The sequence below is a fragment of the Parasteatoda tepidariorum genome, chromosome 12, assembly GCF_982258835.1.
Source record: "Parasteatoda tepidariorum strain Cologne lab strain chromosome 12, Ptep-v5.0, whole genome shotgun sequence".
Classification (NCBI taxonomy): domain Eukaryota; kingdom Metazoa; phylum Arthropoda; class Arachnida; order Araneae; family Theridiidae; genus Parasteatoda; species Parasteatoda tepidariorum.
This window is the reverse complement of record NC_141766.1, coordinates 33,127,575-33,140,697: the sequence shown is the minus strand read 5'-3', so window position 1 is coordinate 33,140,697 and position 13,123 is coordinate 33,127,575. Positions and strand designations below refer to the sequence as shown.

At 25.2% G+C, this 13,123-nt stretch overlaps 1 protein-coding gene across 1 annotated transcript in view; it reads right to left on the bottom strand.

The window, feature by feature from the left end:
• Positions 1-12,882, bottom strand: part of LOC107440927 (fibroblast growth factor receptor-like 1) — a 42,277-nt gene extending 29,395 nt beyond the window's left edge. Inside the window, exons 1-2 of the mRNA XM_016054017.4 lie at positions 12,747-12,882; positions 990-1,083 (exon numbers count right to left, since the gene is read on the bottom strand). Of these exons, the coding sequence (XP_015909503.1) occupies positions 990-1,071 (82 nt within the window). The 5' untranslated portion in view covers positions 1,072-1,083; positions 12,747-12,882. The remainder of the gene's footprint in view (positions 1-989; positions 1,084-12,746) is intronic.
• Between the last annotated feature and the right edge of the window lie 241 nt (positions 12,883-13,123).

Here is a 13,123-nt window from a genome sequence, read left to right as displayed (position 1 = left end):
AATACTTGATTTTATTAGATCAAATAAGTGTTTCTTTTAGATCAAATAACTGCAAGTTAAAAAAAATATTGTATCGAAGTAAGCAGTATTTGAAAGATTTTACTTTTAACGCAGAAGAAGACACCGATATTTCTTGTTGTGTTTCATAACCATAAATTATTAAAATTCTAAATTTCATATTTTTTATTTATTTTGACTTAAATTAATACAACTAATGAAAAAAGTATAAAAAACAAGTTTAATAAAAATTCTGTGTCATAGGGATAAGTAATAGATTAATTAAAACAAGCTGATTAGTTCTGAATAATTAGTTTCGTTCAATTATCAAAACATATTGAAAATAAGTAATAACAACTACGAAAATGCGAAATAAACAGCAACAATTCTATATTTCTACGACAGTCATATGAGTTTTTGACATTAACAAAGTAATTTATCGAAATAAATTAAGTCATCTTAAATCTAAAAAAAAAAACATTTCCAAAATCTTTTTTTCAATTTTGTAAACTTTAACAATTCAAAAACATTAGCTCCTTATCACATTTTAAACTCATTTCATTTCTTTTTTTAGAGGGAATAATAAAAACAAACATTTCAAATATGTTTGGACAAATAAAAAATCATAAACTAAACTAATTTAATTTCTTGAAACAAAATACACATGCATATATTTATTTTCCTTGGTATACTTTCAAAGTGATAAATAAAACATAGATCGGAAACGGAACCCTAAACTAACTTTAAGCTGAAAATAACTTCTAATAACACACATTGCCCTTTATGTCAATTTTAGACTTTCAAAAAAGCAAAACTTAAGCCTAACAAACGTGACTGTGTGTAAAAACAGAGACTTTGATTATTTAACCTCGCAGAAATTGCGCAGTAGAAACGGCGCAGAGGAAGAAACAAAAGATTTCATGCCAAAAAGCAGTTACAAATCTCGCTACTTCGCGATGTTTTTCGCCAAAAACATTTTCTTTAATACTTACCTAGACTGTTGAGTGTAGTAACGGAGCAAATGAAAGATAACAGTGGAAATATGCACAGCATCGATTTTAAGTCATTTTCCATCGCTTCGTTTCCCTGTAAAAGGATTGTTATGTGATATATTCAAAACAGATATCGGGCTTACAGTAAACAATCATAATAAATTCATCATTGATCTTTAGGATGAGAATATTTAATGAAAATGATTTTATGATGAGTTGTTATCAATTTATTATTGAATAGGTTGCAATGTTTATAAATTCCTTGTTGAGAGCTTTGAATTTAGTTTTCTTTTGTGAATTCAAATATTATAAGAATTTGCGTGTTAGGAATTTTATCAGTATAGTGAACGGTTTAATTAAATTTTCAAATGGCTAGGGTAATTCTGTTTTGGTATTATATAATTGTTTGAATGCAGTAAAATGAAATAATTCGTTACAAATTCTCCTCCATCCCTTTTTGAATATTTTATTGTTGAATTGATAATATGTTCTGAAACATTTAGTTAAAGATGCTAGCTCGATACTTTCTTCTAGAATAAATTAATTAGCTGTTTTTCTCTAAGTTTTTTGCTTCATATTTATCTTCTTTTTAAGCACCTTCATTGAAAACACCGCCTTATACGTTTTTGTATTATTTGTTATTCCTTATTTTTCTTAAACAAATTCGCAACATTGAGTATTTTATATTATTAAAAATAAATAAATAAGCTGTAAAATAACATGTATTGTGAAAAATTCTGTATTAAACTACGGTAAAAAGTACTGAACCCTGAAAAGTACTGGTGTACCCTGAATGCTGGTACTTTATACAGTAACTTGAACCCGAATCTTTCACCGAATATAAGGCACATACTAAATTATTCAAAAGATGGACGTCTGTTTTAGTACTTCACCGTATAGTACTGTGTTTAGTTCAAGTACCATTATCAGTGCAAAGCTTTTTCTTTGTACTAAGTTCCTTTTTTATATTTATTGCTTTATTGATGAAATATTATGGGGCTATATACATATTATAGACAATTCCATTTAGTTCAAACTCGTAGTTTTTTTTTCTTTCTTCAAATTTCTAAACATACAAGAAATCAAAAGGAAGTGCCATCTCCGCAATCAACCTTAATTGATTATTAAAGAGCCATATTCTGTTACGGTCGAGTTTTATGATAAAAAAATGAAGTCTGAAAGAATGTTAAAACTTTTGTGCTAACTACACTTTAACAATTTTTGTTGGGTTGAATATGGATATAAGGCAACTTAGTTAAAGTGTTTATCATAATAATTGAAAAACTGTAATTATAACAAGGAAGAAAATAAAAAAAAGCATTCTTTCTTCTTAAATTGGATATTTGTCCTAGCTTCAGTTATTTCCAAGGTGATCCAAATTTAATAAATTATTATCAAATTTTTTTTTCAGAATTTTAAAAATATTTGGCATAATTAACAGGGATCTAGATAAAAGAAGAAAAAAAATCTGGTAAATTACTATATGTATGATAATGATATTTCCGATAAAAAAAACTCATATAATTCTAACAATAAAACCACAAATATACGGTATTTAAACTATTCACCGGGTAATCTTTTCCTTCATATGGTAACGGTTTACCAGAAATTCTACTTTTAAAAATTACATTTCTTATTGCCACATATTTAGTAAAAAATACAAACCTGAAAAGTAAATTTGACCAAAAAATCTTTTTTGTGCCATTCTCTAAGGTATTATGATAAAATTACCAAATTTTACCACATTTACTAAATTTCATTACTCATTATTTTTTTATTGTTAGTTTTAGTTAGTTTAGTAAAATCATTACCTAAGTGTTTCTGTATAATTCACGGAGCTATTTTGCCTTCCTAATAGAACCGGACGCATGGTTAATTTTATTCTATTCTGGTAGTTTTGACTAGAATATGGTAGTAGATTTAGAATAGAATTAGATATAAAAGGATAAATAACGATTCACATGATGATTTATGAAAACTAAAAAATTAATTGAAAATTTATTTTGATTTGAGCATTTTATTTAAAAAACTTTCATAATACTTTAATAATATAATTCACTTTAATATAGTTTTATGTTATAATTATTCTATATAATTTTATTATATTTTACTTTTTGTTACAATTTTATTATTAATTACCATATTCTATTAGTTTTTATAAATTCTGTTGACATAAATTATTGCTTAAACATTCATGTGGTTAGATTTATCAGAACTAATTAAAATGTCGAATTATTTTTCCTTTAATATATTTTCTAAATGTTAATGCTTGAGTAATTTAAATAAAGAGTAAGAATTTGTAAATTTAATTGCCTTATTAAAAATGATGTTCATATTTTATATCAAGAGTTTCCCAAACTCATCTATTTGAAATATTTAGTTCATTAGCTAATTGGAAAACACCGTAAGTTAAATCTAAAATTCAGAGCGAAATTTTAATGTATAATTCTAATTTTAGCTTATCTGACTGAAATTTGAAAGTATTTTAATCACCATTTTGGTAATATTTGATTATTTTCAATAATTCTGTATATTTATTCTTGAATAAGATTTTCGATGCTAAAATATATAATTTAAGTGCTTGATATGTAAAACATAGTGTACAATTATTTTTAGTATAAATAATTTGAAGCAACGAAAATGAATAGAGTTATAATTTATGGAGAATATATTTCACTTTAATTTTAATTGGATACAATGCCAATCCATATACTTTTCTAAAAAAAAGTTACATTAATAATTTTAGAATTTCAAATAATCAGTTCGAAAAGTTCAAACTGTAATCAATTATTTTGCTTGATGTTAAACCTTTATAAACGGAGAGAGAATAGTTTGTTGGATTTATTCTGAATTCATTCGTTTTGCATCGCTAAAATAATGACTTCATTAAACACATATGTCAAATGCTGCAACGTTTTTTAACATCTTCAAAAATTAATAAATTTTCTAAAATGTGTCTTAAAAATATTCTAGATGCTCATTAGTTCAGAGAATTTACATTGGGAAATGAAACGTTATTTCTATTAAAAAAATGCTGATGGAGAATAATATTTTGCATCAAATCAATTTATCAGTTATTTTTCAGGCGGAGAATTTCATACTTTGCTATATTTTTTTTAACAATAAAAATGTATTATGGCTTAAATAAATCAACAAAATTATTTATAAATTTGGATTTTCTATCTTAAAAGATATTTTTACTCCCTCTTCAAGCTTTGAAATGTATATTTAAGGCTTTTTTCTGGAAATAATAAGAATAAGTTTCTCTATTAATTTCATTTATTCATGATTAAAGCTGCATTCAATGCATTTCAATGAAATTTAATTAAACTGAAGAAGAATTCAGGGTGGTTTTTCAGTCAGGATGGTCTTTCTTGTATGATAAGTTACGTAATTTCGGAATGAAAAAAAAACGTTTTTTCCGCTTGCTGATGTTGCTAATGGCGAAGGTTCAGGGTTCACCTCTCATGAACACACAACACTACAACAGTTTAGATTTAGAGGTATATAGCGAAAGTAATCACCCGGTCTCCTCACCGCGCTATCCAACCGTGTATATGCATGGACTTTTTCGTCACTGAAACAATAGGGGACAATACAATAGAGTGGATTCTGAACCACTAAGGCACGATCAGAGAAAGTCTAGTTCGATCAGACATCAGGGAATTGAACACCGGTCAATGCCGTGATATGCGAAGACTACACCCTCTATACCACTTGGACGGCTTTGATAAATTTAATCAGCTGAAATAGCACTGCAAATCCGAAAAGAATTTTCAGTTTTTGACTACTTTTAATGATTCTAATGAAAAAATAAAAAGTTGATTTTTACCCCTGATTTCTTGCGTTTATTGTCCAAAAGTGAAATTTATAATTGCATCCTATCGTGATGAATTATTTCAAGATGTAGGTGCAACGCTTACAATAATTTTTGGGTAAAAAATTAATATTCAGATAAATTTCATCCTTTATGACTTCAAAAATGCAGTAAAGCCTTATAATACAAAGTCTTGTTCAAAATTATAGTTTTGCACCTTTAAGCAAGTGAAACTTATCGCTGAAATTTTTATCTCTAGTTCAGAAAATAGGTTTGTAATGGTCATATTGTTACTAATTTTACAATTTAAAATTGGATCATAATGTGACGTAACTGTTGTGATAAAGCTTGAAATAATAAAATAATTGAACGAAGGTGTTTTAACAAAATTTAGGGAAAAAAAGTTTTAATAATTTGATACGATATTAAACTTGCAAATTTAGTTTCGTGAAAAATTTCACCAGTTGAAAATGTGATTCGCTACACTAGAAACTGATTGATGTAATAAAGCTAGTGAATGTGGCTAAGAACTATTACAAGAACTAGAGTAATATAAATTGATAAAAATGATAACAGGAATTTCTTATCACGTGTTTTGAGAATAGGCTTGTAATACTCGTAATATGAATACTTTCACTGTTTTTAAAATGTGTCATATACTTGAATTAACTATTGTGATTAAGCTTAAAAACGATAAAGGAACTGAACTTTTATAATTTAACGAAAACGAGAACTTCATCGTTTTTTTATCGCTTGGTAGGATAATAGAATTTTTTTTATCGCTTGGTAAGATAATAGAGTTTTTTATCTCTTGGTATGATAATGGAGTTTTTTTATCGCTTGGTAAGATAATAGAGTTTTTTTTTATCGCTTGATAAGATAATAGATTTCTAATACTCGTGATGCAAATAATTTCACGAGTTAATAAATAATTTACTTGAACTAATTGTTATGATGATGCCAAAGTAATAGAAAATGAAGAGAACTGAACTTAAGCAATTCTTTAAAAATGGGAACTGAAATTTGTTATTGATCTCAGAATAGGCTAGCAATCCTCTAAATGAGAATAATTACATCTATTAAAAATGCGTTATGTACGTAAACTAAATGCTGAGACAATCCTAGAAACTGAGTAATTCAAACTAATAAAAGAACTAAAGTTAGGTTTTTATAAAAAAATAAAATTTATTTAATTAAATATTGTTTGCTTGAATTTCACTAATTAACCATAAATTCAGTGTATAGTTATAATAAGTCTGTAGTTTATGATTATTATAACTGTAATCTGTTGACTTTAATACTTTTAAAACAACTTAAACTAAAAATAAAATGCTTATATTTTGTTTTATTCTAGAATAAAAAAAATACCTAGATTTAAAAACAGTATAATACTGCAGATTGTTTTATTTTACAGAATTTAAAGAAAAAAAATGGCAGAATTTTCTCGCAGGTGCTTTGTGTTATCTTTTACGAGTGCGCCCTTTCTCTCTTTTATCTTCATTGCCTTTGTCAACAAAAAGCTAGAAATCTGTTGGCTTCTTTTTTCCCCTCCAAACTATCAACACAGAACAAAAAACGAAATCGTTTGACACAGAGATAGAGTCATGGGTTTTGTAAGTGTAAAACACTATGATAAAAAAGCTGCTGTTCTTTAATTTTAAAGTATACCAAAACATTACTTTTATATTTTCGATGGTTACTTTACAAACTTTACTTGTTTTACTAATGAATAAGAAATGAATGTAAATGCTTTTCAGTCTTGGCGTCTATTATTTTATTAAAAATTAAGTTAGAAAACGATAATATACTGAGAAAAAATGTCTGCTCAAAACTAAAAGATATAGATAGATATTTACCAAGCTTCTAGCTTTATGAGAACACCAAAAAGTTCAGTAATTTTTACCGAAATGTTTTGGCAATGACTTTGATAAAATAACAGTAAAATATGGTTTGATGATCTGTGATAAAAGTTGCCACGAATTATAAAATTTGGTAATTTTATTATGGTATTTTAGAGAATGGTATAAAAGCCATTTATTTGGTTAAATTTACTTTTGTATTTTTGACTAAATGTGTTGTAGAAGAACTATAATTTCAAAACCAGAATTTGTGTTAAACTGTTATCATATGAGCGGAAAAATTAAGAAATGAAAGTTAAAAAACCGTATATTTTGGTTTTGTATGGTTTTTGGCTTTTATGGTTTTGGTTAAATTATATATGAAATTTGTATAAAAGCTCATTTTATGTAAGGAAAAGATTTACAGAATTAGTTTTCAAGGGTTAAAAATTTAAATGCAATATCTACTTCGTTTTTTTTTATTAGAAACAGTTATGTTAAGATTTCTTTCATTTACGTTATAAAAATATCTTTTAGAATAGAAAAACAATATGATATTTTTAGTCATTCTATACATTTACACTTAATTAATTCATTGATGTCCATTTAAATTCAAATTCAGAAAAAAATAAGTTTAAATGTGTTTTAATTTTTTAATTATACAAATCATTTTCGTATTTCTTGCGTTGCATGAAACCGAGAAAAAATCCCTTTATTTGTGAACATGCATTCATTTTGATTTATAATTTAAAAATGTATCGTGTATCATAAGTATTGAAATAATTGTACAGTTATATAATGAAATAAAATATTTCTGTGTACAAATTAAACTTTTTTTCTAGCGTCAAAAAATGATGCAATATTGAACTATAAAAAAATTTCTTATAAATAATCTTAAAATACAATTAAAACACAAACAATGTTATTACAATACTTTTATGCGAGTAATAAATATATCACTTTTTCTTTCATAATATACTTTAAATTTCAATTTAAATATATTCAAACATATGAACACTATGATTTGTGAGTATTGCTGTCAGTTTCAGATAAAGCGGTTGATAATTTACTATACAGTCCTGGGCCAAATTATTAGACACCCTATAAGATTCGATGTAAAATCTTAATTAACCGGTGTTACTGTACAGTTTTATTGTTTTAACTCGACTGAAACCGGTTTGCACTTGTTTACGTTCGGGTACCAATTGATTAAATTAGACGATATATAATAGATTTGTCGATTGAATAAATTAGACGATATATTATACAAATATGGAATATTTATTATATCAGGTATTATACTATTAAATTGTAATATTTAAATCAAATTATTAGACGCACTGTAGTTTTTTAATAATTACATGTTTTGCACGAGTTTATATCAATACTTTTATATTTATACATACATGTCATGGGTTTTTATTCAGGAGATTTTCTATATACTTCCTATTTGTATTTATTTTGAACGTATTGCGTTACAATGTTAACCAATTGATACACGAACGTTAATAAGTGCAAACCGGTTTACGCCACTTAAAAACGATAAAGCTGTATAATATCACTTGATAATTAAGATTTTACATAAAATCTTATAGTTCGTCTAATAATATAGCCAGAGACTGTATATTGAAACATACATTATTAGTATTTAACAAATGCAGTTAAGATGGCTATTACTATTTTAAAACAATATTTTATTTTCAATTTCACCAAAATAATTATCAAAGCGCATCGGTAAAAAATACAGCGACCTTTTTTATGTTACCATAGAGCCAGAAACACAGTAAATGTTAGCATATTCTTCTAGTTTTGACATTTTTTTCTCAGTTAAAAAAAACAAACTGCTCTTCAGTCTCATACTAAAAACTCGTAAAAAGTAATCTTAAACTTTTATTTCATGAAAAAATATCAAATGATAATTTTCGTCTCTCAGAAATATAAATCTAAGTTTAGGAGATATAAATTGTTATGATTTGTAGCAAGGAAGATGAATTAATCGAAAGCGTTGTATTTGAAATATATTAAGTAATTGTTACACTATCAGTTTGGAACAGGTAGGGGATTTCTACCAATAACAATTATTTATGCTTGATTTGCTCATGATTCCACAGCAATGTTGATAAAAGAGGAAGATATATGATTAAATTTACTCTAATGCTCTTGCAAAATGATAGATACATTTTTTTTGTTATCTAGAAGAAATATATTGAAGATTTTTGCATAAAAAAACATTATGTTAACATACTATATTTTAGAACAAAATGATAATATAAATGAGAAAAATAATTTCATAAATACGGTATCTTTGTAATTGTTTTCCTTTTCTAAGTTTTACTCTTTAGATTTTGAGCAACCAAAAGTGTTTGGAAAGAATTAATAGTTTTAAAAGATAAAATGAATTAATAGTTTTATAAGATAAAATGAATTAATAGTTTTATAAGATAAAATGAATTAATAGTTTTATAAGATAAAATGAGTTTTCGTATATATTTTTCTGCTCTAAATTTTTCTCCCTTGTTTTTGTAAGAAAAAGGCACTTCGTTTTGATGATGAATAATTTTAAACAGTGGTTTGAAAAGTTTTTGTTTGATTATGGCAATATTTTGCTAGAACTTGAGGATGCCAGGAATGTATATATATTACCATTTAAAACAAGTAATCTTAACTAAATAAAACCTACACGGCGAAAAGACATTCCTTTAAAATTATCGCAAATATCGCTTTAAAAATATCGCTTTCAAATTAAAATGGTAAAAGAAATCATAATTCTGGTTAATAAAGCTAAAATATACCTTATTTAAACTAATCATTTGGTAATTTTTCCGTTCATATCTTAACGATATACCGAAAATTCTGGTTTTTAATATTACAGTTCTTATTACAACACATTTAGTAAAGAAATATAAAAATGAAAAATAAATTCATACAAATATCTGGCTTTTATGCCATGATCTAAAGTATCTTGATAAAATTGCCAAATTTAGCAAATTGCAGAATCTTATCACAAATTATAGAACTATATTTTACTATTATTTTTACCAAATTCATTACCTAAGCGCTTCAGTAAAAATTACCGAGCTTTTTGGTGTCCCCATATATCCAAACACTTGGTATATTTCACCATATTCTGACAGTTTTGGCCATACTTTTTTCTCAGTGGCCATACTTTTTTCTTTTCTTTTTTCATACAGATAAATGAAGAGTTTTATAAGATAAATTAATGAATCTGCTTAAAGCGTGATTTGTAGCCTAATTAAATAAATTAAAGTTCGTTCAGTATTTTTTTTGCATAAAACTCCTAAGGTTTTTAATAATTTGTTCAATAAAGTTATTTAAAATTGTTTTGCACAATACATAAAAAATTAGTTTTCTATATTATACGTGTCGAAATAAATTTAATGCAAAAGACGATATACATATTTGAACTGAAGGTATATAAATATATTATTTGTAACTGTTTATCGTCTCTTATGGATTAAAACTGCTTACCTTTTTAATCATTTACTTAATAAAATTATTTAAAAATATTTAGAAAAATTAGTTTTCTTTTAAAATTATACATAACCAAATAAGTTAAATGCAAAGCACAATATAGTAAAGAATTGAACTGTAGGTAGGTATATAAATATATAATTTTTAACTGTTCATCTTCGATTATGAATTAAAAATAGGCTTACGTTTTTAATAATTCATTCAATAAAATAACTTAAAAATGATTGCACATTACTTAAAAATTTAGTTTTTAAATTATACATAACCAAATAAGTTTAAAGCGAAAGACAATATAGTGCAAAATTGAACTGAAGGTATATAATAATACCATTTTTAACTGTTCATCTAGTACGAATTAAAAACAAAGTACGAATTAAACTGTAGCATAAAATTAAAATCAAAATAAGAACTTTAATAAAAAGATACTTTTCCCGGAAAACTTAAAAAAGAAGAAAGTAAAACAATTTCAAAAAAAGATTCGATATTTCCTATAACAGCTATACCATCTTTATCTAATTTATTTTTAAGCAAAAAACGTTCTAAAGAATAACGGAAGTGGAAGAAGATATCTTAATTTAGTCATAGGTGCTTTTTAATTAAGTGTAAAGAAGGAATATATGCGAAAACTTCTTTGAGAAAAAGCAGTTGAACGCAGTTTTTAATTTTACGTTGCTTCAATATTGAAATAGTGTGTGTTTTTTTTTAAATCTTCAAATAGAAAAGATAGCCTCAAGTATTTTTTATGGTAAAATCAATAATGAAATAAAATCCAAATCTTACGAAAAAGAGAAGAAGTTTTAATCTAATCACAATGAAGTTTTAATTTTTAAAATTAATAATTTGTCAAACAGAATTAGGAAGAAAAAAAGCTTTGATGATTGTAAATTTTTTTCAAAACTACGAATTTCGTTTCATGAAAATATTCATTGATAAAATGCTTAATATAAATGCGTTCATCAAATAATATTTCATTTTTTGAAGATAATATATTTTTAAGTAACTGGCCCATTGTTATAATTATTCCCAACTGGGATTTCTTTTTTTTTCAGATTGCAGATAATGTCTGACTTTTGCTTTTTCGTAAACATGCAGTAATTAATTTATCAATTAATTAATTTCTTACATACATCATTAATATAAAAAGTTTTATTTATATGAAATTATAACTTTTTTAAGATGGTTAAACTAACTTATGACACTAACTTTGGAATTAATAAATTTTTAACTCTATTATTCAAAAAACATATTTAACTTTATTATATAAAAATCTATCTATACATTAAATATAATCAACGAAACTGTTATTTTTATTCGTAAGTTTTAATTCCGAACATTCTCTTTCCTTGTAAAATTTCGGATATAGAATTTGTTGAAAAAGTAGAAAAAAATAATAAGTGCCAATATACCGAGTTATTGTAGCTTTTTCAATTCAACAATATAATGAAATTTTGAATTGAAATATTTTTGTAAATTTTCATAAATGCATTAAATTGAAATATTTTTGTAAATTTTCATAAATGCATTAAATTGAAATATTTTTGTAAATTTTCATAAATGCATTAAATTAAGATCAATATATTAAGACCTGAGATTAAAAAAACAAGCTTTTAATTACAAAGTAAAACTAACATCCTATGTTTTATGCACGAATAACTATTGTAATAAACTTTATTTGGTGTAAATTAGTGTTTAAGAATTATATGTATATCAAATTAAAGCATTATTCAAAATATAGATATAATTGTTTAAAGTTTCCAAATATTGCATAGATTATTAAGAAAATGCAATAACCTAACTCCATAACGCATTATTTTATTCTTCTTTGATTAAAATTAAAAGCCATGATAATTTTATATCCTAAACGTAACTAAAATCCTTAAAAACTAGTGTTTAAATGAAGAAAAATGAAGCCTGTTTAAAAGAACGTTAACTATTTACGAATTTCATTGATAAAAAAAAGAAAATGCTACTGTAAAATTTTTTACACCTCTTGAACTAAAGACAATACAAAGATATATCGAATTATAAATGTTATTATGGCATTGCTAAACAAAGTTTAGACTAATATCTACTATATATAATTAATATATTTATTTTATGGCTGATTCATCGCATAAATTTATCTTATCTGATATTTTTTAACTTGTTTAAAACTTTATTTCGTAAAAATATATTAAATAACTTTTGACTCTTTAACAACAGCGAAAATATTAAAATAGTGAAACAATTTTTAAAGAGAATTCATTTTAATCTATACTCTTAACAAAAAAAGAAAGAAAACTAAACTATCACGCAAACTTATCTTGTTTAACGCTTCGTAACTTTTCTAAAAGTTCATGTCAATTTAAAAAGTTTTCACACTTCAACTGAACATAAAACAATATTATATACAAAATAATAATTGTTAAACAAAATTTATTCTAATATTTACTCTAAAGAAACCTTGCAAAATATCTTAAAAATTTGTGATTTTTCCCGCGGAAAAATATTTTAAAAAGTTTTCCCGTTTTAAGTAAAAGAAATACAAAAGAAATTTTTTTAAAATTTAATATTGCAAACATATCAACTTTTAAATAAGAAGAAATAAATTTATTTGATATAATATAGTACCTGATATCTGTTGTTTTATTTAAATGACCGATGCCGGACCAATGAAGTAACAGGTTTTTCTCCCGGATCCTTTTCCTGGATTGAGTCGACCGTCATCCTACCGGATGTACACAAACCATGACGGAATCTCCGGAACACCTTGGTTTTTAAAGCTTTCACGATCAACCGGTAGTTGCAGTTTTCGGCAATAGGTGTCGCTGACGACGTACATAATTTCTGAGTTTCTTGTTTATACTTACAGGTATAACTGAGAAGTTCTGATTTAGGAAAGAAATAACTTTTACGCAAGTCGTAAAGTTCCGAACAGCTAGAGTTAATTTAAAATCATGTTTAAGTTCCGATGGAAACTCTAATTTATAACTCAAAATTCTTTTCTG